Here is a 24,927-nt window from a genome sequence, read left to right as displayed (position 1 = left end):
AATAATATAATGTGGCCCCTCTGGAATTAGATTCTACTCCCTCTCCAGGATTTTTTATTGCTGCTTCTTGTAGTTGTTACTGTTTGTTTAGGGACTTCTCTGCGCTAATTTTGTGAAGTCTGTATTCTTTGTCGTATGTGGCCAGTAAAGTCTGCTCAGTTAGCTTAGTGGGCGGTTAGTGGGCCGATAGATGTTTTCTTAAATGGCAGGCATTCCAGAATGAGTAAGTCTCCTAGTCTTTGCTGAGGAGCTCTGTTTGTGTCTTGGGGCCCACTCAGCACTCACTAGGGTGTTTGATAACTTTGCCTCTGCCCTTCACTTCCGTGGAGCCTCAGATCAGCTCAAGTGAGAGCTTAGGGCCTTCTCAGTTCTTCTCTGAGTCTCTGCATGACTTTCTAGATTCCTAGGTGTATGTTGGAGCTTTCAGAGTCTCTGTGTACATCTTGTTACTCAGCTTTTTCTTTTGGCTTTGGTTAGCCTATTGTTTGCCCTTTTATTCACCTTCCAAGGAAACCATGAAGTTAAACAATTGCCTCTAAATGTTTTCAACAAATGCTGGCGGTTAAAAGGCCTCCTGCACGGGTGAGTTCTGAGCCAGGTCAGTGAAGACAGCCTTGCAAGTGTGATCTTTCCGGGACTCCAGAGACAGGTCAAATAGTGATTGTCAGAGAACGAGGCTTTGGAGATGTCCTGCCCTCGTCTGCGCCCTCTGTGGCTGTTGGGCAGCTGGTTTTCACTGTGATTGCGGCTGTCGGTTTTCAAGGTTCCCTTGGAGCTAGAGATACGGGGATGGGAATAGGGCATTTAAAGTGCCAACAAGCTCAGTGATCTTGCTTAGACTTAGCTGTTTTTCTTGAATAAATGCGTCCTGGATTGTTGCAAGCCTATGGTCAATTTCCAGAGTTCAAAAATTTTTGATTCTGACATTTTTTTTTAACCGGTTTTCTGATTGCCTTTACAGAGGGGAGAATTTCTGGAGGTCATTGCTCCACTATTTCACCAACATCACCCTTTCTTTTCTTTGTGGTGTGATTACTATCTGAGCTCTTAGGGGAAAGACAGTCTGTGAGCCATGCCCCTTAGGATGTGATTTTCATGATCACCGTTCACTTTCAACGTATGTGACAGATGTTTAAGAAATACTTTTTACTATAAAGCACTACTTGCTCATATAACTGGTAACATATGACATGGCATGAATTGGATTACCTGCCTTCACAGGTAACTCATATTGTCAGATATATTTGCTTATCTTTCCAGACTTCTTCCTGTGCCCACAAAAATATGCATGTAAATCAGGTGGAAATGAAGTGATGTCTCTCCACATGTTCTAATGTTTACAAGCCTGTACGTGCACACACACACTCTTACAAAGCAAAAATGGGATCATGCCATATGTACTTTTTCTGATTGCTTTTTTCACTTAATCCTTGAGAATTGTGATACATTCTTTAGGGCTTTTTCAATGCATACTTGGATATATGCATGGATATTTGCACATAAGCTTTTTTTTTTTTTTTTTTTTTAAAACAAAATTTGCCTTTACACTGTATCCATTGTTCTGCCAGTTGCTTTTTTCCTTTGAATAAATTTTGGTGACTTTTAACTCTACCTCTTTCTGGTAGTGGCTGCATATCATTTGTGCATTTCTTCATTCAGTGAATTGCTTGCTGTGTGCTGGCCCCACTAGTGGATGGACTGTGATTTATTTAGTCATTTCCCTACTGATGAGTGTCTCTCTTGGTTTCAGGGTTTGCTGTTGGCAGTAAGGCTGCAGTGGACATTCTTGTCTCTGTACCTTTTTGCCCTGTGCTAGTTCTTCTAGGTTCCTTGTAGATTTGCTGAGTCAGGGAACATAAACATTTTAAAGTTTGGTGGATACCAGCAAGTTGCCGTGCAAAATGTTATGCCAACTTATCTTCCCACTGGCAACATGAAATTTCTTGTTAAGGACACCTTCCCTGTTACTGGATATTATAACTTCTAAAGGTTTGTTACTGTCATTACCAAAATGTAGCCGTGTAATTTGAAGGTGTTTGCCGCTGTCTTCCCTGCTCCTGTGAAGAGCTGCCCTGGGGGCCACACCACATCACGTCTCACAGATGGGGCCACGGTTTCCTTGAATGGAAGTCAAGTGGCTCCCTCCCCGACTTAGCGATGTGCACTTGCAAAGGTGGTGGCACCTTTTCCGGGGCAAGGCTGCAGCTTGTCTTCATTGTCTTCGTCACTGATGCTGCTCTGTGTTCAGTTGGCACAGTGCAGTGATGCCGTTCTGTGTTCAGTTGGCACAGTGCAGTCCCCAGCGCCAGTCACCTCATGCCCTCCTGTTGGTGTTTTCACAGGTAGCCACTGGGAAGTGGAGGAAGATCAGCCGATACTGTCCCCTTGATCTCTACTCAGGGTAAGAGAACGCTTCTCCTTTGACCCCTTGTGTCACGTTCCCTGGAGGTGAGTGGGGCGGGGGCCAGTGCCTGGTGGGGGGTGTTTCATGAGGTAGGAAGCGGCGGAGGGCCACGTTCTGTCTTCAGGGCTCTCTTTTGCCATCAGCGCTGTAGACACTTGGGGCTTTGTGCTCCGCGCCTTGTCTCTGTGCTCACAGTTTGAGGTGCTTGCTCACTTGTGGTTGTTCCCTCATCCGAGTTGTGACCAGATTTGTCTTCTACTTATGTCAGAAATCAACTGGTGCTCAGCCTTGACCTCCACTGTCTGGGCCTTCATAGTTTGGTTGTTTGTACCTTGGATCTCTCCCTCCTCTGTGGATATTAGAAAGTCTGCTGCTGTGGTGGCCATTTCTGCCCTGGCAAGGCCTGCTCGCAGCCTCCGGCCAGGTGCCTGGGCTCTGCTCCCCACCTTGGCGCTGCCTCCACGCTCCCCGGCCTTCAGAGCTTTGCTGTGCATCCTGCACACTACTTTCCTGGGTCAGCTCAGAGTCCGGTCCTGCCAGAGCCTTTGTGGTCAGGAAGGCGGTAGTGGCTGGGAGCTGGGGAAGGTCAGTCCGCAGTGGGGCCTGGGGGCCTGGCGAGCAGGCCCTGGGGCCGAAGGGGCAGCAGAGGGAGCAGGCAGGGCTGAGGGTGGGAGCAGGTGGAGGGAGGTGGGACCTGGGACTCATGGCAGTGCCCTGCCCCGACTCAGGCACCCCCCGTCACACACCCAGGAGAGAGTCCTTGGCCACAGGGCGATGTAGATTTGTGAGCCTTTGCTGTCCTTTTTGATCAGCACAGCTCCTCTTTCCAATCTCCTTTCCCTCCCTGGGACCCCTGTTACTGCAGAGCTGTTCTGGTGAGTCCGGTTTTTCTTACTCCGCTGCGTGAGTTTCTTTCCTCTTTCCTCCCCCGCTGCCCTCCAGCCATTCATTTTGTGCCCCTGCCTTTGTCAGTGCTCAGCACTGCCTCTGAGTGCGCGCCCGGTCGCCATGTCAGTGCTTTTGGTTGGATGCCCTTGCAAACTTCCTGGAACAAAGACTGAACGCAGAGTTGTCTTTGGAAGTTAAAAAGTTCACAAACATTGGGAATGCTCGTTCAGAAGGTGGCACCAACACTGCTCGCTCCAAGGCTTCAGCGAGGCTGGCGGTGCGCTCACGTGTGGGTCCCATGTGGATTTCCCTGTGCACCTAAAGGCTGTGAATTGTGAAGCATTCAGTAATAAAGATTCATTGTTGAGAATTTATTAATGTGTCAGAACATAAGTAGGGAACCCTCCCTGGAATGTTGTAGAATGCAGGCTTTTAGGAGTCAGCTAGAGAGTGCGTGGATACTGGGAGCCTTTCTGAATGCCTGCTCGTGGGCTGTCCCCACTGGCAGGGTCAGGCTCGCTTGCTTGCATGGGCAGCTTGGCCTCCAGAGGTTCCCTTGTGGGGGTGGGGGAGGAGGCCAGCCTTGCAGCTCCTCGCTTGCAGGGCGACAGCTCCCTGGGGCTCTAGCCTCTCCCTGGCTCCCGGCACTCCCTTCATGGCCCGTCACAGGTCTCCTGCCACCCCTGAGCCTTTGGAAGTTGCGGCAGGAGGAACAAGGGAGGCAGAGCAGCCCGTAACCCCTCTCAGGTGGGGCTGTGATGCGGCTGGTGGGGTTCCCACTCCCATACCTCAGTTGAGTCCCTCACATCTCCCGAAGGCCTGGGGTCAGGGCCAACCCCCACATCTCTAGTGAGCGCGTGTCAGGCTGTGGAGCTGTCTGTGACTGTCCGGGGAGGGAGCCCATGGTGGAGCTGTAGCGAGGGGAGAATGTCACTGTTTGGACCCGGCTGGACCCTGGGTTTCCCAGCGGCCCCTAGGAAAATACCTGGCATGTCCTGTGAGCCACGAGCAGGTGTGTGTGCAGGGACAGGTCGGTTCCAGCTGCTTTTAAAGCACGTTAACACTTTTCCCTTTTAGAAACAAACAGAGAATGCACTTTGCCTTGAAGAGTTTGCTGCAGGAGGCACAAAACAACTTGAAGATATTTAAGGTAAGAGCTGCTTTGATTCTACGGTGGTTTCAGGGTGGGGCCGGCGAAGGTTCAAGTGACCTCACAGATGAGGGTGTTGGGCTGGGCTGCACGTCGTGTGTGTTGGACATCCCCTTTGGGGTCCTCATACCCCGACTGGTTCACCCATCACCTTGGACCTTCCAGTTCCAGACCTGTCTTTCCCTGACCTTCTTCTGAGCACGATTCCACAAGCACAGCATCTGAGTGACCCTGGGTTGTCCATGACCCTGTGGTGCTTGACCAAAGCCCTATCAATTGCGGGGTGGGCCTTGGTCTCCCCTGATGAGCAGATGGGTGAACCGTGGGTGAGGATGACTCTGGCACTACCTGGGCTGGCGTCACCTGGCCTGCTGCTGGCAGTGGTGTCCAAGGGAGAGGAGGTGGGGGTGGGGCCAGGCAGGACTGGGGCATCTGCAGAGGAGAGGCTGTTGGGGAGAGAGGGGATGAGATGTAGGGCAGCAGGCCTGGGTGGCAGTCAGAGTGCCGGGCCCATGTTGGACATGTATCCTCTGGGGTCCCCCTTGTCATCACCTCAGTCCCAGTTGTAGCCTCATGATCACACATAAGTGACACCTGGGGACAGAGTCCTGGGCTCCCTGCAGGAGCTGACAGCCATCGCAGGTGGATCCTTCAGAGGAGGCAGGGCTATTGAGCGTGGGCCTGTCAGCTTCCTGTGTGCCGTGGTCTGGATGAGGTGACTGGTGAACCGGAAGCCCTGGCCCCTCTCCTTGCTGCTGCATGTGGCTGATGTCCTGCTGCCTGGCTGGCTGGCTCTGAGCGGTGGGCAGGTGGGGCCTGCTCTTGACCTGCCTCCCCAGGTCTTGGTTAGAAACCCACTGTGCTGGCTGCTGGGCAAGTGAATCGGCTTCGTTCTCTGTCTGCCTCCACCTTCCCAAATCCAGGAAAGGATGACATATTTCACAGGTAGCTTTTATTTCATGTTTATATAATTTATTTTTATAAACTCGATATTTAAACCCTGAAGATACATTCTGTTTCATCAGGGATTTGTTTGAAGCCTATCATAAGGCTGGCATGTTATCCCAGGTGGACCCTTTTCTGACCCCATCTGACCTGCACCGAAGGTCTCTGGAACTCTGGCTGTCTGCTGCTTCTGTTAACATCAGCATGGAAAAGTCCCGGGGATTAGGATTGTTTCAAAAGAGTTGAAAGGGGATGGATTAAGAGAAGGGATGCAGAATGATGTAAGATAACACGTCACACCACCAAGGCATGTTACCTACTGTGCGTTTCATCAGCTCTCCGGCCAATCTCGTCCAGTTCAGTATTAAAAGCCAGCAAGGCAGAAAACCCTGAAAGCTCTGAAGTTCCAGGTGTGGGCCAGGTGTGGTGGCTCACACCTGTAATCCCAGCATTTTGGGAGACTGAGGTAGACGGATTGCTGAGGCCAGAAGTTCAAGACCAGCCTGGGTAACATAGCAAAACCCTGTCTCTACAAAAAAATAAAAAAATGAGCTGGGCGTGGTGGTTTGCACCTGTGTTCCCAGCTACTTAGGAGCCTGAGGTGGGAGGATTAGTTGAGCCTGGGAGTTGAAGGCTGTAGTGAGCTTTGATTGCTCCACTGCACTCTAGCCTGGGCAACAGGGTGCAACCTTGTCTCAAAAACATTAAAAAATTGTTTTAAAAATAAATAAATAAATAAATAAATAAGGTTTAAAGAGTTGGTACTTTCCTGGGGTTGGCTGCTGTCGGGGCCTTTCTCCTGGGCACCACCCAGACCCCCATGAGTCATGTGTTGACTCCCCCGGGCATGGCAGCAGATGTCCCTGCCTGTGCCCTGGGAACGTGTGAATCTGAATGTTGATGATGTTGTAAGGAGTTTCTTTGCTGGGCTTGATTTAAGCCAGCAAATGCCAGCAGCTTCTCCCACCATCTGGCTCAGCTGTACCACCCAGCACTGGGGTCACCCTGGGCGTGGCCTGAACCCCAGGACACACTCGTTTGCGGTGCTGACTGCTGTCCTCATGTTTGTCTGCTCAGGGCCAGAGCCAAGGCCCTCAGGTTCTTGAGTAACTGGGCTGGTAGCTTTGGGAGTTTGTCACTTGTGGTGAGCATTTGCTCTCGGCTTCTGAAGGTACTGTGGATCATTGTCTGGGGGGCAGTGGTCAGGGCACTGCTCTTTAGTTTTTGAAACTTTCCTTCCTTTTCACGTCTTGAGGTTTGGTGCTTGGTTGGTAGCACAGCCCGTGCGGGTGGATTTCCCTGGAGGAGCCGGAGTGTGCAGTGGCCCCAGATTGGGTCGACAGCGTCAGGGCCCTTGGCTTTCACCTGCTGCGTGGCCTGCTGGTGGTGGGGACTGAGTTCTTTTCCTACAAGCTTGGTGGTTTGACGTTTCCCTCTCTCTTTTCCCTGCCTGAAGAATGGTGAGCTGATTTATGGCTGCAAAGATGCCCGGAGCCCCGTGGCTGACTGGAGTGAGCTTGCACACCACCTGAAGCCGTTCTTCTTCCCTTCCAACGGCCTGGCCAGCGGGCCCCACTGCACAAGGGCTGTGATCAGGGAGCTGGTGCACGTGATCACACGGGTGCTGCTGAGCGGCTCGGACAAGGGCCGGGCAGGCTCCCTGAGAGCGGGGCTTGGGCCCCAAGGCCCGCGGGTCTGTGGAGCCAGCCCTTTCAGCAGGAGCCTTCGCTGCCAAGGTAGGGCCCAGCCTTCCCCAGGTAGGCGGTGGGGGCCGCAGGGCCTTGGGACTCTGCAGTCCCCATGGGTGGCCAGGCGGTCAGCAAAGCCTCCTGGGGGATCTGGGGGATGCCACCTGGTTACACCGGGACTCCCAGCACGGAGCTTCACCGCCTCTCACCCCCAGATGCAGACTCCCTTTCTTGCCTTTTATCTGTGTCTGTAAATAGCAGGACACATTTGGGCTGTAGGATTTCCCCCTAGAATATCATCCGTATGTTGTGGTCCTCTCTGGTTTGTTGAGTGTTTTCAACCATGTTATCTATCCTGTTGGAGCCTCATTGCAACCTTGGGGACAGGTTTTCCTTGGCTTGTTCCTTAGACGGGGAGAAATGAGGCACAGACATCCTTCAGGGCTGGGTCCTACCACAATGAGGTGTCTTCACAAGTCTGGGGTGAAGACACAGACCCGTGGGGACTTTGGACTGCAGGACACCTTCCTTGCAGACAGGAGCTGGGCCCTGGCCGCTGCTGCGTGTCCTGACGTCTCATGAGCTGACGCTGCCTGTGATTCTTGGCAGCCCGTGGAGACCCCATGGTCTCTGGGAGCCTGAGATGGTTTGAAGACAGCAGTCCTGCTTGTGTGCAACCAGAAACCCACCCACACCCTAAGCCCTGCCTTCTTTTCTGCTATCTGTGCCAATTTTTTCTTTTGTTTTTTCAAGACAGGATCTTACTCTGTTACCCAGGCCAGAGTGCAGTTGTGTGATCTCGGCTCACTGCAACCTCCGCCTCCTAGGTTCAGGCAATTCTCCTGCCTCAGCCTTCCAAGTACAGGTGCGCACTGTCACACCTAATGTTTGTATTTTTAATAAAGACAGTTTGGCCTTATTGGGCAGGCTGGTCTCGAACTCCTGACCTCAAGCGATCCGCCTGCCTTGGACTCCCAAAGTGCTGGGATTACAGGCATGAGCATGTAATAATAATTTTCTTATTACAAATGAACTTTGTGGGTTTTTTTTTTCTTGTTATGAAAATGATTCCTGATCATTTCAGAAAATTTTGTTAAAATTATGCCTATAATCTGGGCACATAACTGCTTTTAAGGAGGCAGACTGTGTCTGGAACGACAGTTGGCACCAGCTGCTGAGGTGGTCTGGGGGCACCAACAGGAGGCGCCACAGCACCCCAGGGCTCCTGCAGACCTTTTTGGACAGGGACACAGACAGAAGGGAGTGGAGCTGGGCCCCAGCTGCTGGGATGTGCAGTTTAAAACAATAAGATCATACTCTACATGTCATTTTGTAACCTGACTTTCTTTACTTAATTAGCATAAATCTGTATCTGTATCATCACATATATATGTTCTTTTATTATTATTGTTTTTTTAAAGACAAGATTCTGTTGCCCAGGCTGGAGTGCAGTGGTGTGAACTTGGCTCACTGCAACCTCCACCTCCTGGGCTCAAGTGATCCTCCTGCCTCAGCCTTCTGAGTAGCTGGGACTGTAGACACGCATGACCACGTCTAGCTAATTTTTTTTTTTTTTTTGTAGAGACGGGGTTGCTCCATGTTGCCCAGGCTGGTCTTGAACTCCTGGACTCGAGCAATCTGCCGGCCTTGGCCTCCCAGAGAGCTGGGATTACAGGCGTAAGCCACGGCGCCTGGCGATCACGTGCATTTTATTCAACTTTTATTGACCATGTATGGATCTGCTGTACTTTTAACACATCCCCTCTAGTTGGGCATGTGAGCTTTTACTCCCGTTCTCCTGCACGTTGGCATTTTCGTGTCGGGTCCTGCTGACATCTGCAGGTGACTACAGTTTCCTCTGCATGGACACCTTTCTTACTGGATCTTTGCCTGTGGTTTGGTTCTTTGTGGGAGACGGTTGCTCCCTTCAGTGGGAGGAGACGATCTGGGACTTGGTACCTCCTAAGCTCACTTGGCACCCCGTATAGCACAGGTGCCAAACAAATGTGAGCGGCAAGTGGAGTTCTGTTTCTGCCTCTGTCCTACGATATAACAGGTCCTTGTCAGTGGCTTTGACCCCTGTCTGTGGCTCTGCGCGGCTGGTTCTGAGCTTGCGCCTGTCGCCAGCCCAGGTCTTACCTGCCTCTCACTGTGGGCTCATGGCTCTGGACTCTGCAGACAGTGTCCTGGGGTTGTCCCCGGTTGTCCTCCTTTAGTGGCCTTGCAGATTTAGGATGCCAGCAGGATCTTTAGAAATTCCCTGCCTTGCAGTTGTGGTGGGTCAAGATCGTGCCACTGCACTCCAGGCTGGGCCACAGAGAGTAAGACTCTCTCTCAAAAAAAAAAACAAAAGAAAGAAATTTTGTGTCCTGACTTAAAATGAGGATTTTGTCTAAACTTAGATCATAAAGTGACTTCCGGGGCTGTTGTGGTAGAATCTAAAAGACATTCTGAGAGTTGTGTTGGGAGAGGAGAGGCACGAGGCAGGACGTGTGCGTTTCTTGCTCTCTCCTTTGTGCTTGGCCTGGGGCATCCAGTGTGGTCCAGGCTCGCTCCAGCTCCAGCAGCTCTGTGAGGCGGGAGCGTCCTCTCATCTGTCCTTAGCGCCAGTCCAGGGTCCAGTCCTTGCCTGTGGCGATGCCCGTATGGCGGAGCCCAGGATGAGCCCTGCGGTCTGCGCCGGCCTGTGTCTCCCTCCACGTTCTTTGATAATCAACATGCTCTCGTTTTCCCCTGATGTTCTCGGTAGGAAAAAACACCCCAGAGCGCTCGGGGTTACCGAAGGGCTGTCTTCTGTACAAAACCCTCCAGGTGCAGATGTTGGACCTGCTGGACATCGAAGGCCTCTACCCTCTGTACAACCGGGTTGAGCGATACCTAGAAGAGTTTCCTGAGGAGAGGTGAGGTCGGGCGGTCCCCGTCTTGGGCAGCCCTGAGTGGAGACTGTGTGGGTGGGCAGGGTAAGAACGTGCCTCCCAGGGCACAGCTTCCCAGGAGGACGAAGCACGCCGGCCACTCCCTGCCCCAGTCCTCTGCTCCCCGGCGCCGAGGCCTGGCTCTGGAATGTAGCGCCTTGTGAAGGAGGAACAGGGTCACTTACCGCTGCTTTCTGGAGAAGAAAGCTCATCTATGAGCCTGCTAATTTGAAACCCCAAGCTGGGGCCGAGCCTGCAGAGGGCAGTGTTGCTCCACGGCTGAGCAGCGTCCTGCAGGTCAGCCGAGCCTCTGTCCTGGGCTTTCAGTGCCAGTCACTGGGGTCCACACCCACCGTGTCCAGTCAGGGCCAGGATCCTCTTCCTTCCTCGCTGGAATTCACTTGTGTCTCTGACTCAGGATGCTACTTGTCATGAACAGGAGAAGGCTCAGCTTCAAGGCTCCCTGGTTCTGGTCTTGCTAAGTTCTGTTTAAAACCTTGATGTTTAACATGAGGGAGATAGATCTGTTAGGTGTTTTTCAAAACAAAATGTGTGATGGTTAGTGGTGCTGGGCTTTGTAGACTGTGTTAGCAGTTTAAGAAACAACTTCTGTGCGGCGTTGTCATCCTGTTTTTATTGTGCTTTCTTCTTCAGAAAAACCTTACAAATAGATGGGCCTTATGATGAAGCGTTTTACCAGAAGCTGCTTGACCTTTCCACCGAGGATGACGGGACAGTGGCCTTTGCGTTAACAAAGGTTGGCAGACCCATCCAAAAACTTGTGTGATGCTTAGATTCTTAGCACTTATTATTATTTTTTTTTCCCATTACCTACCCCTGAGGTTTAAAGCAGAAAACCTGTGATATAAAAAAAAGTGGCTGAAGTTTCTCCCAGATGAACCGGGGCAGGTGGTGGTACATTTAGGTTTTAAGGGGAATTTCCCTTGGTTGAATTCTGCCCGGGCCCATTCCTGGTGCGATCAGGCCCCAGGGGCAGCCAATCTGCAACCCATCTGCATGCCTTCTCAGCAGCCACAACAGGCTCTCTGCCAGCCATCCCTTGTTGCAGGGCCCTCGCCAGGGCCCTGGGACCCCACCTGTGTCTCTGCCCTGCCCCTGGCTGGATGTGGGCAGCTTCTTTGCCTTAGAACCGAGGCCGAGGGACAGCCTGCAGGAGTCTCTTAGGGAAGAGGACTGGCCCTGCACTTCCTGGGTCTGTGAAATTCAGAGCTCCATGAGCTTGGATGGGAAAAAAATGGCATCTTCATTTTCACTAAGCTGTACCTGGAATTTAGCATTTCTTTCCATTACGAAGGTGGCAGTGAGCCTGTGGGTTCATCAGGACCCAGGACTTTGCCACTAAGAGAATAAAAAAACAGACTTTCCGTCTCACACTGTAGCTGCAGACACTTCGAGATGTGGTTTATTCATCACTGCATGAAATGTTACATATTAGTATGGAATACATTTGTTTTTAAAAATATTTTGGCTCAGCACTTTGGGAAGCTGAGGTGGGAGAATTACTGAAAACCAGAAGTTGGAAGCCAGCCTGGTTAACATAGTGAGACGCCCATCTCTGCAAAAGAAAAATACAAAAATTAGCTGGACATAGTGGCATGTGCTTAGAGTCCCAGCTACTTGGGAGACTGAGGTAGGAGGATGCAGTCAAGGCTGCAGGGAACTGTGATCATACTGCTGTGCTCCAGCCTGGGTGACAGAACAAGCCCCTGTCTCAAAAAAAAAAAAAAAATATATATATATATTTGGTATTTTACATTTTTGCCACCTGTATTTTATATTACACATTTAAAAATGTTATCCTGGGCCGGGCGTGGTGGCTCACGCCTGTAATCCCAGCACTTTGGGAGGCCGAGGCAGGTAGATCACGGGGTCAGGAGATCGAGACCATCCTGGCTAACACAGGCAAACCCCGTCTCTACTAAAAATACCAAAAAATTAAGCGGGCGTGGTGGCGGGCGCCTGTAGTCCCAACTACTTGGGAGGCTGAGGCAGGAGAATCACTTGAACCTGGGAGGCAGAGGTTACAGTGAGCCGAGATGGCACCACTGCATTCTAGCCTGGGTGACAGAGCGAGACTCCATCTCAAAAAAAAGTTATTCTGAGAGAGGCCCATAAGCTGTACTACGCTGCCAAAGCCTTTACGGGCCAATAAGCAGTGAGGAAACCTGTTCTGGAGCGAGCTGGTGCTCCCTGCGTGTGCGTGTGCGTGTGCTGCTGCCTGGAGCCCTGGGACCCGCTTCCCCTGTCCCGTTGACGTGTCCGTGGCTCACACTTGGGAAAGAGTCCTCAGTGCTTGCTTTAGTGGGGCTGCAGCTGTCAGTGTTTTGAGGAGGACTGAGGATGTCTGGTAGAGCCTCAGGGGAGCCTCTGATGCGAAGGGCCGCAGGGATGTTAGCAGAGGCCCAGGGCAGAGTTGTCATCCTGGTGAGGAGGGTTCCAAGTGAGAAGAAAGCAGGGCACCTGCCTCGTGCTGCCTGCCACTTGGATGCGTTGATTTAGGTATAAACAGCAGCATGGCGGGTTTTTTCCCCAAGAGAAGAAACAGGACTTTATTTCCTTTTTTATGTATTTCTGTATTTTTCAGTTTTCTACAAAATAAGCATGGTTTACTTTTTAATTTTACTTTAATCTTTTAACCTTGTACGTAAATGTAGTCTTACAAGCAGCTAAAGCAACCATCACTTAACTAACAGAATGGCTAAAATGAAGGCATTGAAACAACACCAACAGGTGCAGAGAAACTGGATCTCTCATCTGTTGCTGATGGGGATGGAAAAGGACACAGTCACTGTGGAAAACAGTTTGGAAGTTTCCTACACACTAAACATGCAACCACCCTGTACTTGCGCTCCTGGGCATTTATCCCAGAGAAGTGAAGGCTGACGCTCACCAAAAAACCTGTACGGAAATGTTCACAGCAGCTCTCTTTGTAACAGCTATGAAAGAAACCACCCATGTTCTTTCCACGGTGACCTCCAGCAGGTCAGACAGACCGTGCAGTCACACCACAGAACTCTGCTCAGCACCAAACAGGAACGGACTCTTGCTAAACAGCCCAGGTGGATCTCCAGGGGACTTTGCTGGTGACAAAAGCCAATCCCCAGAGGTCACACTGAATGATTCTGTGTGTATAACATCCTTGAATGACAAACATGAGTGGTTGCCAGGGGTTGGCAAGGAGGAGCAAGGGATGTGGTTATAAAAGGTCAAATCAGGGGATCCTTGTGGTGACCAAACTGTTCTGTATCTGTATCTTGACTGTGGTAGTGGTTGCGTGAACCTATGTGTGATCACACACACACTCTCACACAGACACACTTGCATATATGTAAAACCCGAGATATCTGAATAAGATTGTGGATTATATCAGCATCAGTCACCTTGCCGTGATATTGTAGTTTTGCAAGATGTTACTTGTGGGAGAAACGTGGGTTGAGGTCTTTCCGTGCTGTCATAGAAGGGCCTGCTTTTTCTCTTGTAGGAAGTTAGCTTCTGTAATTGAACCTGAAGAGGGTAATTGTGAAGCCGAAGCTGGGGAGTAGGCTGAGGACATTCCTTCCTACACAAAAGTTCTTGTTTATCGGAATTGAACCCTGTAGGCTGGGCGCGGCAGCTTACGCCTGTAATCCCAACACTGTGGGAGGCTGAGGCAGGTGGATCAGTTGAGACCAGCCTGGTCAACATGGCAAAACTCTGTCTCTACTAAAAGTACAAAAATTAGCCAGGCATGGTGGTGCACGCCTGTAGTTCCAGCTACTCAGGAGGCTGAGGCAGAAGAGTTGCTTGAACCTGGGAGGCGGAGGCTGCAGTGAGCCAAGATTGCGCCACTGCACTCCAGCCTGGGTGACGGAGCGAGAGTCCATCTCAAAAAAAAAAAAAAAATTGAACTGTGTACCTCTGAAGAAAAGAGGGAATACTGTCTTCATTTCAATGCTCAGGAGACCGAGCCTCCAATAACTCTTGCTTTTGTCTGTTGTGTAGTATCTGGTAGCAGGGGGCAGCAGACATTTGTGATGTCTGGCCCCTGTTGCAGGTACCCGGCTTTACCACTGTAGCTCAAAAGGATCCATGGAGAAAACATGAGTGGGGCTGAGTTCCAGGAAGACAAAAACAGGAGGTGGTGGGCTGCATTTGGCCCCCAGCCCATAGTTTTCTGACCTCTGTGTACTTTTGCTTGTGAGTTTTTTTATTTCATTTTTTGCTCTATGTGTTTGGAAGTTAGTCCTGTTTCCCTTTTTTGGTGTCTTGTCCAGTTTGATCCTGCATATTTAAAATCTAATCAGTTATTTCATACTCCCAGTCCCCACCCAATATAAGGACGTCAGTTGTCTCTCCAAACTTACGTGCAGTATTGTTTTGTATTCTGTTTGTCTTGGTTTTTTTTTTTTTAAAGTCATAATTTAGGGTATTATTTTACACAGATTTTTTTTTAGATTTATCCTTGTGTTTTTCCCTATCACTAACATTCTTGGAGCTTAGATCTTTCTCCATTTTCCTTTTTTTCTGTAACTTTATTGAGATGTAATGTATATACTGTAAGTTTACCCACTTAAAGTGTTCAGTGCAGTGGTTTCACTGTATTGAAAGATGAGTGCAGCCATCAGCACAGTCGATTTTAGATTTTCATCGCTTCAGTAAAAACCCTGTATCCTTCAGGCATCATCCCATTGTCTCCCCATAACCCCCAGCCCTAAACAACCACCTGTCTACTTTCTATCTCTGTAGACTTGTCTCTTCCAAATATTGCATATAAACAGAGTCACTGAATGTGTGATTGTTGTGGCTGGCTTCTGTCCCTTAGCCTGATGTCTTCAAGGTTCATCCATGTTGTAGCATGATCAGTACTTCATTCCTTTCCATGGCTCAGTAATAGCCCATGGGGTGGACATACCCATTCATCCATTGATGGACATTTGGGTTGTTTTGCTTTTTGGCTGTTATGCTCAACGCTGCTATCAATATTTGGGTATAGGTTTTTTTGCATGGACGTGCGTTTTCACTTTTCTGAGGTAATATGCCTAGGAGTGGAATTGCTAGGTCCAGTGGCACTTTTATATCTAAATTTTTGAGGACCTGGGCAGACTTTTCCAAAATTGCTGTATGGTTCGATCTTCCCACCAGCAGTGTATAAAGGTGTGTTTATTTTTTTCACATCTTCAGCAACACTTGTTATTACCTGTCCTTTTGATTTTAGCTGTTCTCGAGGGTGTGCAGTGGTATCTTGTAGTTTTGATTTGCATTTCCCTGAAGACTAAGAGCATCTTTTCATGTGCTTGTTGCCCACTTCTATATCTTTTTCAGAGAAATGTCTATTCAGATCTTTTGCCCACCTTTTTTTTTTTTTTTTTGAGATGGGGGGTCTCTCTCTGTCACCCAGGCTGAAGTGCAGTAGTGCGATCTCAGCCTCCTGAGTAGCTGGGGCTAACTATAAGTGCACACCACCATCCCTGGCTAATTTTTTGTATTTTGTTAGGGACAGGGTTTCACCATGTTGCCCAGGCTGGTCTTGAACTCCTGAGCTCAAGCGATCCACCCACCTTGGCCTCCCAAAGTGCTGGGATTACAGGTGTCAGCCACTGTGCCCAGCCCCCTTTGCCCACTTTTTGATAGTGTCATTTATCTTGTTGAGAATTCTTTGTGTATTCTGGCTACTAGACCCTTATCAGATACATGATTGGCAAATATTTTCTCCTATTCTGTTGTCTTTCTACTTTCTTGGGAATATCTTAGATACACAAACATTTTTAATTTTGTTGAAGTACAATTTAATTTTTCTTAGGTTCATACTTTTGGTGTCATATTTAGGAATTCATTGCTAAATAAATCTAAGGGCATGAAGATTTCCCATGTTCCCTTTTAAGAGTTTTATAGTTTTAGCTCTTAGAGTTAGGTGTTTGATCCATTCTGAATTAATTTTGTATGTGATTTCAGGTAGAGGTCCAACATCACTCTTCTGTTTTTCAGACAGAATCTTGCTCTTTCACACAGGCTGAAGTGCAGTGGTGTATTCGTAGCTCACTGCAGCTTCAAACTCCTGGGCTCAAGTAGTCCTCCTGCCTCAACCACCCCTGTAGCTGGGACTACAGGTGCGCACCATAATGCCCAGCTCCAACATCAGCCTTTTCCCTGTAGATATACAGTTGTCTCACCTTTGTTTTTTTTGAGACAGAGTCTCTCTCCGTCACCCAGGCTGGAGTGCAGTAGCACGACCTTGACTCATTGCAACAACCTCTGCCTCCCAGGTTCAAGTGATTCTCCTGCCTCAGCCTCCTCAGTAGCTGGGACTACAGGCATGTGCCACCATGCCTGGCTAATGTTTTGTATTTTTACTAGAGACAGAGTTTTGCCATGTTGGCCAGGCTGGTCTTGAACTCCTGGCCTCAGGTGATCTGCCTGCCTCAGCCTCCCGAAGTAGGGATTACAGTTGTGAGCCACCATGCCCGGTCAGCAGCATTTGTTGAGGAGACTATTCTTTCCCCATTGAATGGTCTTAACATCCTTTTTAAAAATCAGTTGACCATAGATATATGGGTTTATTTCTGGATGCTCAGTTGTGTTTCATTGATCTGTATGTCTGCACTTATGCCAGTACCCTGTCTTGAGTACTACTGCTTTTTAGTAGGTTTTGAAATGGGGAGGTGTGAGTTCTCTAACTTTGATCTTTGTTTTCAAGATTGTTTTGACTATTTGGAGCCTCTTGTAATTCCATATGAATTTTAGAATCAGCTTCTTCTACAAAGAAGCCAGCTGGGATTCTCATAGGGACTTGGGGAATCTGTGAGTCACCTTGGGCAGTAAGTCTTTTGATCTATGAACATGGCATGTTTTTCCATTTATTTAGATCTTGGTTTTCTTTTGACACTATTATTTAGTTTTCAGAGTGACAACTAAGGTTTTATGCTTCTTTGTTAAACTTATTTCTAAAATACTTTGTTTTTAATGCTGTTGTAAATGGAATTGTTTTCTGAATTCCATTTTCAGATTGCACATTACAGGTATAATCAGGTGTAGAAATACAATTTTATTTTGTATGTTGATCCTGTAGCCTGCATCGTTGCCAAGTTTGTATGTTCTAATAGTTTTTTAATGGATTTTTTAAAGGATTCTATTTAAAATCATGTGTGAATAGAGAGAGTTTTGCTTCTTCCTTTCCAATTTGGATGCCTTTGATTTATTTTTCTTCTGTAATTCCCTGACGAGAGCAATGTTGAATGAAAATGGTAGGAGTAGACATGCCTGATTTGTTCTTGGTCTTATGGGGACAGTGTTCAGTCTTTCATCGTCATGTATGATGTTAGCTGTTTTTTTGTCAGTTCCTTTATCAGTTTGAAGCAGTTCCCTTCTCTTCCTGATTTGCTGAGTGTTTTTATTCTGAAAGCATGTTGGATTCTGTTAGATGCCTTTTCTGTATCATTTGAGATGATCCAGTGGTTTTTGTCCTTTCTTCTGTTAATGTGGTGTATTACATAAATTTATTTTTGGATGTTAAAACCGACTCTGCATTTCTGGGCTAAATCCCACTTGGTCCGTGGTGTCTTGTCCTTCTTATGTGTTGCTGGATTCAGTTTCTGATTATTTTATTGAGGATTCTTACATCCTTATTCTTAGTGTGTAGTTTCATTTTCTTGTGATATCTTTGTTTTTGGGATCAGGGTGTAACACTGGCCTCATAGAATGAGTTGGTGTGTTCCAGCCTCTTCTATTTTTTGGAAGAAGTTGAGAAGGATTGGTGTTCATTCTTCTTTAAATATTTGACAGAATTCACTAGTGAAGCCATCCGAGTCCGGGCTTTTCTTTGTGGATAGTTTTTTGATTTTTAATTCATTTTCTTTGTTATAGGTCTAATCATATTGTTTGCTTTTAAGTCAGTTTTGGTAGTTTGTGTCTTTTTAGGGAAGTGTTCAGTTGATCTAAGTTGTCTAATTTATTGGCCTATAGATATTTATACTTTTCTTCCTCTTGTTGAAGAATATTCTTTAGAAGCTGTATTAGTGAAGGGTTTTTGGTAAATTCCTCTGTATCTGAATATGTTTATATTTTGCCACAATTTTGAAACTAATTTTTTTCTGGGTGCACAGAAGGGGTTGATTTCTGTTTTTTTTTTTTTTTTTTTTTTCTTAATAACATTTAAACGTTTCATACAACATCTGGTTTTTGCTGTTAAGATGTCTTTTGTTAGTGTGTACTTGCTCGGTAGATAATCTGTCTTTCCTCTCTGGCTGCTTTTAAGGTCTTCTCTCGCTCTTTCTTGTCCTTTTGACATTTCAGTGCAATGTGATTTGGGTGTGCTGTGCTTTTTATTTTTCCTATTTGGTGTATGTTATGCTTTCTCTATTTGTGGATTTATGTCTTTTATTAGTTCTCAAAAATTCTCAGCAATTTTCTCAAATATTTTCTCTTCTCCATTATATTCATTTCTTCTGGGACTCTAATTTGACATATGTCAAACCTTATTTTGTCTTCCACACATCTTAACTGCTCTTTCATATTTTTCATCTCTTTGTCTCCTTGTGCTACATTCCAGGTGCTTTTCTTTTTTTGGCTCTATCTTCAGTTCATTGATTCTTTCTTCAGCTGTGTCTAATCTGCCATTTCACTTGTTTATTGAGTTTTCCATTTCAGTCCTTCTTTTCTTTTTTTTTTTTTCTTTTTGAGATGGAGTCTTGCTCTGTCGCCCAGGCTGGAGTGCAGAAGCGCAATCTTGACTCACTGCAAGCTCCGCCTCCCGGGTTCACACCATTCTCCTCCTTCAGCCTCCCAAGTAGCTGGGACTACAGGTGCCTGCCACCACGCCTGGCTACTTTTTTGTATTTTTAGTAGAGATGGGGTTTCATTGTGTTAGCCAGGATGGTCTTGATCTCCTGACCTTGTGATCCATCCTCCTCGGCCTCCCAAAATGCTGGGATTACGTGAGCCACTGCACCTGGCCCCATTTCAGTAGTTCTATCTTTAATTTCTGAAAGTTCCATTTGGTTTGTTTTCACATCTCTTTCGTATTTTTTGCTAGTTCCTTGTGGCTTGTCTATTTCATAATTCTATCTTTTATTTCTTTAAGCAATTTATGAAGTTATTTTATATTGTGATATCAGATACAATAAAACCTTGGTGGTAAAAAAAAGAAAAATCTCCTATTTTGTTTGACTCATCCATGTTGCCATGCTTGATTTTGTTTGCTTTGTTGATTTGTTTGATCTTAATCTACAGGAATCCTGGAGACCCAAATAGGGGATGCCTTCTTCCAGAGAGGATAGGGATCCTTGGCAAAGGAGAAGAGTTTCTAGTTTAGATAGATCCTCTACCCTGTGGTTTATTGCTAGAATCAGTGTCCGATAGGACAGCTCAGCCTTCCCAGTTGCTTCATGCTCAAAACTCTAGTTGCAGCTCTTTGTGGATGGGTGGTGAGAAGAGGGAGTTCAGTTAGGGATTTTCCTTACCTTATGTAAGCCGAACAATACGTTAAAAGGAGCGGTTTCAGGGATCTGGTTGTTTTGTAGAAGGGCTGTTGGATGTCCTCCATAATCCTGTCTCTTTAGTGTGTTCACACGATTGTTAGTTACTTGGGTGTTGATATTAATTTGTTGGTATTAAAAATAATGTTGACATTCACATTTTTGTGCATCTACCTTTGTGCACTTAACATAGCATTTCTGTAAGACAGATTTTTAGATTTAAAGTTGCAGCGTTTATTTTTGATAGATCCTGTCACATTGTCCTCCCCAAAAGATTTTACTAATTATATTCCTTCTTGCAACAATTGAAGACAGTTTCCCCATGCCTTTGCAAACGCTAGATATTATGAATATTTAAATTTTAAATTTTAATTTTCTAAACTTTTGCTTCATTAATCATTGTGAAATAATAGCAAATACAGAAAAGTACACAGAAAAAAATATACAACCCACTGACTTGTCACAAAGTAAAAATTCTTATGGAACCACCACTTATATTTGGACATGGAACACTGGCAGCGATCAGAATTCCTGTTGTCCCATCCAACCAGACCTTTCTCCTTCCTCCCAGGGTTAACTTATATTGACTTGTATCCCTGTAGTTCAGTCGGTCCTGTTTTTGAACTTGACATATGACATCATGCTGTACATATTCGTGTCTTCTGTTTTTTTTTTTATGAGATTCACCTTTGCTAGTGCACCCACTGCCACATTTCTATTTACTTTAGAGTGATCCATGAATGGATATATATAAGTCCTTTCTCAACATCGCTGACAGGTTCTTGGAAACTGTGACTTTGAGTGAAGTGACCTATACCGCAGGTCCTCAAATAACATCATTTTGTTCAATGTTGTTTTATTATAATGATGAGAAAAAAATGGTTTTGTTTTTATTTTTGTTTTTTTTTTTTTTTGAGACAGTTTCATTCCATCGTCCAGGCTAGAGTGCACTGGCACGATCATGGCTCACTGCAGCCTTGACCTCCTGGGCTCAGGTAGGTGATCCCCCAACCTCAGCCTCACAGGTAGCTGGGAAGCACAGACATGTGTCACCATGCCCGGCTAATTTCTTCCTTCCTTCCTTCCTCCCTCCCTCCTTCCTTTTTTCTTTCTTTCCTTTCCTCTTTTTTTTTGTTTGAGTTGGAGTCTTGCTCTGCCACCCAGGCTGGAGTGCAGTGGTGCGATCTCAGCTCACTGCAACCTCCGCCTCCCGGGTTCAAGCAATACTCAGTCTCCTGAGTAGCTGGGATTACAAGCACCTGCTAATTTTTGTATTTTTTAGTAGAGATGGGGTTTCACCATGTTGGCCAGGCTGGTCTGGAACTCCTGACCTTTGTGATCCACCCGCCTCAGCCTCCCAAAGTGCTGGGATTACAGGTGTGAGCCAGCCACTGTGCCCGGCACGCCTGGCTAATTTCTTAACTGTTTTGTAGAGATGCAGTCTTCTTATGTTGCTCAGGCTGGTCTTGATCTCTTGGGCTCAAGTAGTCTTCCCGCCTTTGCGTCCCGAAGTGTTGGGATTATAGGTGTGAGCCACTGTGCCTGGCCTAGTTTTGTTATACATTGTTTGGCTTCAAGTCACAGTTTCCCAAGAACCTAGTGACGACATTAAGGGAGGACTTAGTGTACTACAATTTATCTGTTCTGCTGTTTTATGAACATTTGGGTTGTTCCTAGTTTTTGGCCGTCAAGAGTATTCTTGCACAGATTTTGTGTACATGTGCACGCATTTCTCTTGGATATATGCCTAGGAGTGGGATTTCTGGGCCACAGGGGTGAGTATACTTAGTTTTAGTAGCTACTGTAAAACATTTTTACCTGATTATGTTCCCTGCAACAGGTTAGGAGTCACCTGTGCTCCGCACCATCTCTTACACTTAGTTTTGGGTCTTCTGAATTTCGGCCATTCTGGTGTGTGTGTAGTGGTATCTTGTGATGAGATTAAGTACCTTCTAATATGTTTATTGGATTTTTCCTTTTGTGGTCTATTGAAGTCACACTTTAAGTCTCTTTGCTCGTTTTCTGGTAGAGTTGTCTTTTTCTTACTGATTTGAAGGCATTCTTGGTACATTCTTGGGATAGAAGCCCTTTGTCAATTTTGTGTCCAGTAGATATCTTTTCCCACTGTGTAGCTTGTCTTTTGACTCTTCATGGAGTCCTTATAAGAACGCTTCATACTGTTAAGGTAGCCTAATTTACCAGTCTTTTTCCCGTTTAAGAAGTCTTTCTCTGCCTTAAAGTCCTAAAGATATTTTCCTACTGTATCTTTAGAACGTTTATTGTTTTATCTTTCACATTTTGTTGGGTGACTGACTGAAACTGATTTTTGAAATGGCAGGAGGTAGGGTTTTATTTTCTTTTCAAATGGAATTTTCCTGGCATCATGCAAATTATGAACACTATAGAGTCATAACAAGCCTTGATATCTGACAAATCCTTCTGTCTTCTTCAAGCATATCTTGGCTGTTCTCAACCTTTTGCATATCTACATGAATTTGAGAATCACCTCACTCAGTTCTGCAGGAAAAGCACAAACAAACTGCTGTTCCACAAAAATTAAAAATTAAAAAAAAAAGCCGCTGGGATTTTCATGGTGTAGCATTAAAATAATGATGAGTGTTGAAATCGATACAATACTGAGTCTTCCAACATGGACATTTAAACTTTTTTTTTTTTTTTTTTTTTGAGACAGAGTCTCGCTCTATCGCCCAGGCTGGAGTACAGTGGCGCGATCTCGGCTCACTGCAAACTCTGCCTCCCGGGTTTATGCCATTCTCCTGCCTCAGCCTCCCGAGTAGCTGGGACTATCGGCGCCCACCACCTTGCCTGGCTATTTTTTTGTATTTTTTTAGTAGAGACGGGGTTTCACCGTGTTCGCCAGGATGGTCTCAATCTCCTGACCTCGTGATCCGTCCGTCTCGGCCTCCCAAAGTGCTGGGATTACAGGCTTGAGCCACTGCGCCCGGCCTAAACTTTAATATATACATTATTCTGATAAAAATGTTTTATGGTTCTCTTCAGAGAGGTCTTATATTAATTTCACGTTATTTGATGGTTTTAGATGTAAATGGCATCTTTAAAAAGATCTTACTTTAAAAGTGTTTGTTTTGATTATGCAGTACTGAAACTATTTTCTATTTTGACCTTGGATACATCAACTTTGCTCACATATTAATCCTAACGATTACAGTTTCTTTTGGATTTTCTTTATATGTAATCATAGTCTGTGAATTTGATGTTTTCCCTTCCCAATCTTTATACCTTTCACTTCTTTATTTTACTTCACTTTATATAGTTAATTTGTGAGAGTATGAATTTTAGTCTTGTTCCAAATCTCAAAAGCATTTTACCATCAAGTAAATTGTTTGTTGTAGGTTTTTTTTTGTTTTTCCTTAAGTGGCTGACATCAGATTAAAGAAGTTTGTTCCCTTCTTTTCCTGATTTATTAAGAGGATTTTTAAAAATCAGGAGCAGATGTTGAACTTTGTCAATGCCTTTTCTATTTCTATTGAGATGATCATATGATCAAAATATCTTCTGTTAACGTGGTGAATTGCGCAATTTGTTGTGATGTGTTCTTTTTCTGTAGGATGATAATTGGGTTTGCTAATATTTTGTTTAGGGATTTTTGCAGATGTTTATGAGTGATAAGAACTGTGCTTTCTCTTTTTGCAATGTCTGTGTTCAGCCTGGGTGTCGAGGCCTAGGCCTGCCCATAAAACACTTAAAAGATCGTCTGTTTACTCTTTCTCTGTTCCCTGGAAGAGGTGGATTAACAACGGCCGGGTTCAGTGGCTCACGCCTGTAATCCCAACACTTTGAAAGGAGGCCAAGGTGGGAGGATCACTTGAGCTCAGGAGTTCAAGAACAGCCTGGGCCACATAGCGAGACCTCGTCTATACTAAAAATAATAAAAGATCAGCCGAGTATGGTGGTGCATACCTGTAGTCTCACCTACTTGAGAGGCTGAGATGGAAGGATCACTTGAGCCCTGCAGGTCAAGGCTATAGGTAAGCTGTGATGGTACAACTGTGCTCAGCCTGGGCAACAGAACAAGACCCTGTCTCAAAAAAAAAAAAGAATGGTATTATTTCTGACTTAAATGCTTTGTAGAATCAGATGTGAAACCAGCTAGGCCCCATAGTTGTCTTTGTAGGAAAGTTTCAAATTTTGGTAAGTTGTAGTTTTCTATAAATTTTTTCTGTTTTCAGAATTTTGGCGTATGATTTGTTGGGCAATATTATTTTATTATCTTGTCATGTTTTATAGGATCTGAAGTATGCTCTTTTATTCCAGATGTCTGATATTTGATTTCTCTCCCTCTCTGCTACTGTCTGAATGTTTTACCCTCCTGCCCCGCCGCCAAATTTATATGTTGAAATCCTAACTCCGAAGGTGATGGTGTTAGGAGGTGGGGCCTCTAGGAGGTGATTAGGTCATGAGGGTGGAGCCCTCACGATTTGAATTCAGGCCTTTATACAAGAAACCCCAGAGCGCAAGCCAGCCCCTTTCACCATGTGAGGTGACAGTGAAAAGAGGGCTGTCAGTAAGGAAGTCGGCTCTCCCCAGATGGCAGATCTGCTAGTGCCTTGGTCTTGGACATCCCAGCCTCTAGAACTGTGAGAAATAAGTTTCTGTTGTTTATAAGCTTCCAGTTTTGGGCATTTTGTGATAGCAGCCTGAAGGGGCTAAGACGCTCAATCATTCCCACCAAGAGTTTAGTTTCCTAAGAATAAACTTTTGATCCATTTGTACTGTATGATTGTTTTCTGTTTGATTAATTCTTGATCATTTCCTTTTTTCTATTAGGCTAATTTGTTCCTTTTGTAAATTCTTCCTGATATGGATGCTTATCCAAGTTTCAGCACCTTCTTTGTTCTAAAATGTGTATTTAAAGCCTCTAAAAATGGCTTTGGCCACATTCCACAAGCTATACTTTCAATATTCAATTAAAATATACTCTGATAACAATGAACATTTCTTCTGTGACTCATGGAAATATTTAGATGGGAATTAATTAGTAAACATGTGAGAGTTCTTGTTATCTTTTTTGTATTGATTACTAGCAAAATTACATTGGAGTGAGAATAGAGTCTAAGGGATCCTGTGGCATTTGTTGAGATTGCCATTTGATCCTTTGAAATTTTTTGTGGCTTTATTAATTTTTAAAAATAATGTTTCTCTGTGTGCTTGAAAAGGTAGTGTCTTCTTGGCTGGGCATGGTAGCTCACGCCTGTAATCCCAGCACTTTGGGAGGCTGAGGTGGGTGGATCACCTGAGGTCAGGAGTTCAAGACCAGCCTGGTCAACAAGGTGACATGCTGTCTCTACTAAAAATACAAAAATTAGCCAGACGTGGTGGTGGGCGCCTGTAATCCTAGCTACTTGGGAGGCTGAGGTAGGAGAATCCCTCGAACCTGGGAGGCGGAGGTTGCAGTGAGCTATGATCACACCATTGCACTCTAGCC

At 46.0% G+C, this 24,927-nt stretch overlaps 1 protein-coding gene across 3 annotated transcripts in view; it reads left to right on the top strand.

Annotated features, from left to right (window-relative positions):
• Nucleotides 1-24,927, top strand: part of IPPK (inositol-pentakisphosphate 2-kinase) — a 70,930-nt gene that overhangs the window by 34,677 nt on the left and 11,326 nt on the right. For all 3 annotated transcript variants that reach the window (XM_023187802.2, XM_023187801.2, XM_023187803.1), the window contains exons 7-11: nucleotides 2,343-2,401; nucleotides 4,370-4,442; nucleotides 6,844-7,123; nucleotides 9,825-9,975; nucleotides 10,645-10,747. In XM_023187802.2, the coding sequence (XP_023043570.1) occupies nucleotides 2,343-2,401; nucleotides 4,370-4,442; nucleotides 6,844-7,123; nucleotides 9,825-9,975; nucleotides 10,645-10,747 (666 nt within the window). The remainder of the gene's footprint in view (nucleotides 1-2,342; nucleotides 2,402-4,369; nucleotides 4,443-6,843; nucleotides 7,124-9,824; nucleotides 9,976-10,644; nucleotides 10,748-24,927) is intronic.

The sequence above is a fragment of the Piliocolobus tephrosceles genome, chromosome 14 (genome assembly GCF_002776525.5).
Source record: "Piliocolobus tephrosceles isolate RC106 chromosome 14, ASM277652v3, whole genome shotgun sequence".
Taxonomy (NCBI): domain Eukaryota; kingdom Metazoa; phylum Chordata; class Mammalia; order Primates; family Cercopithecidae; genus Piliocolobus; species Piliocolobus tephrosceles.
The sequence above is the reverse complement of the archived record's forward strand: the minus strand, read 5'-3'. Positions and strand labels throughout refer to the sequence as shown.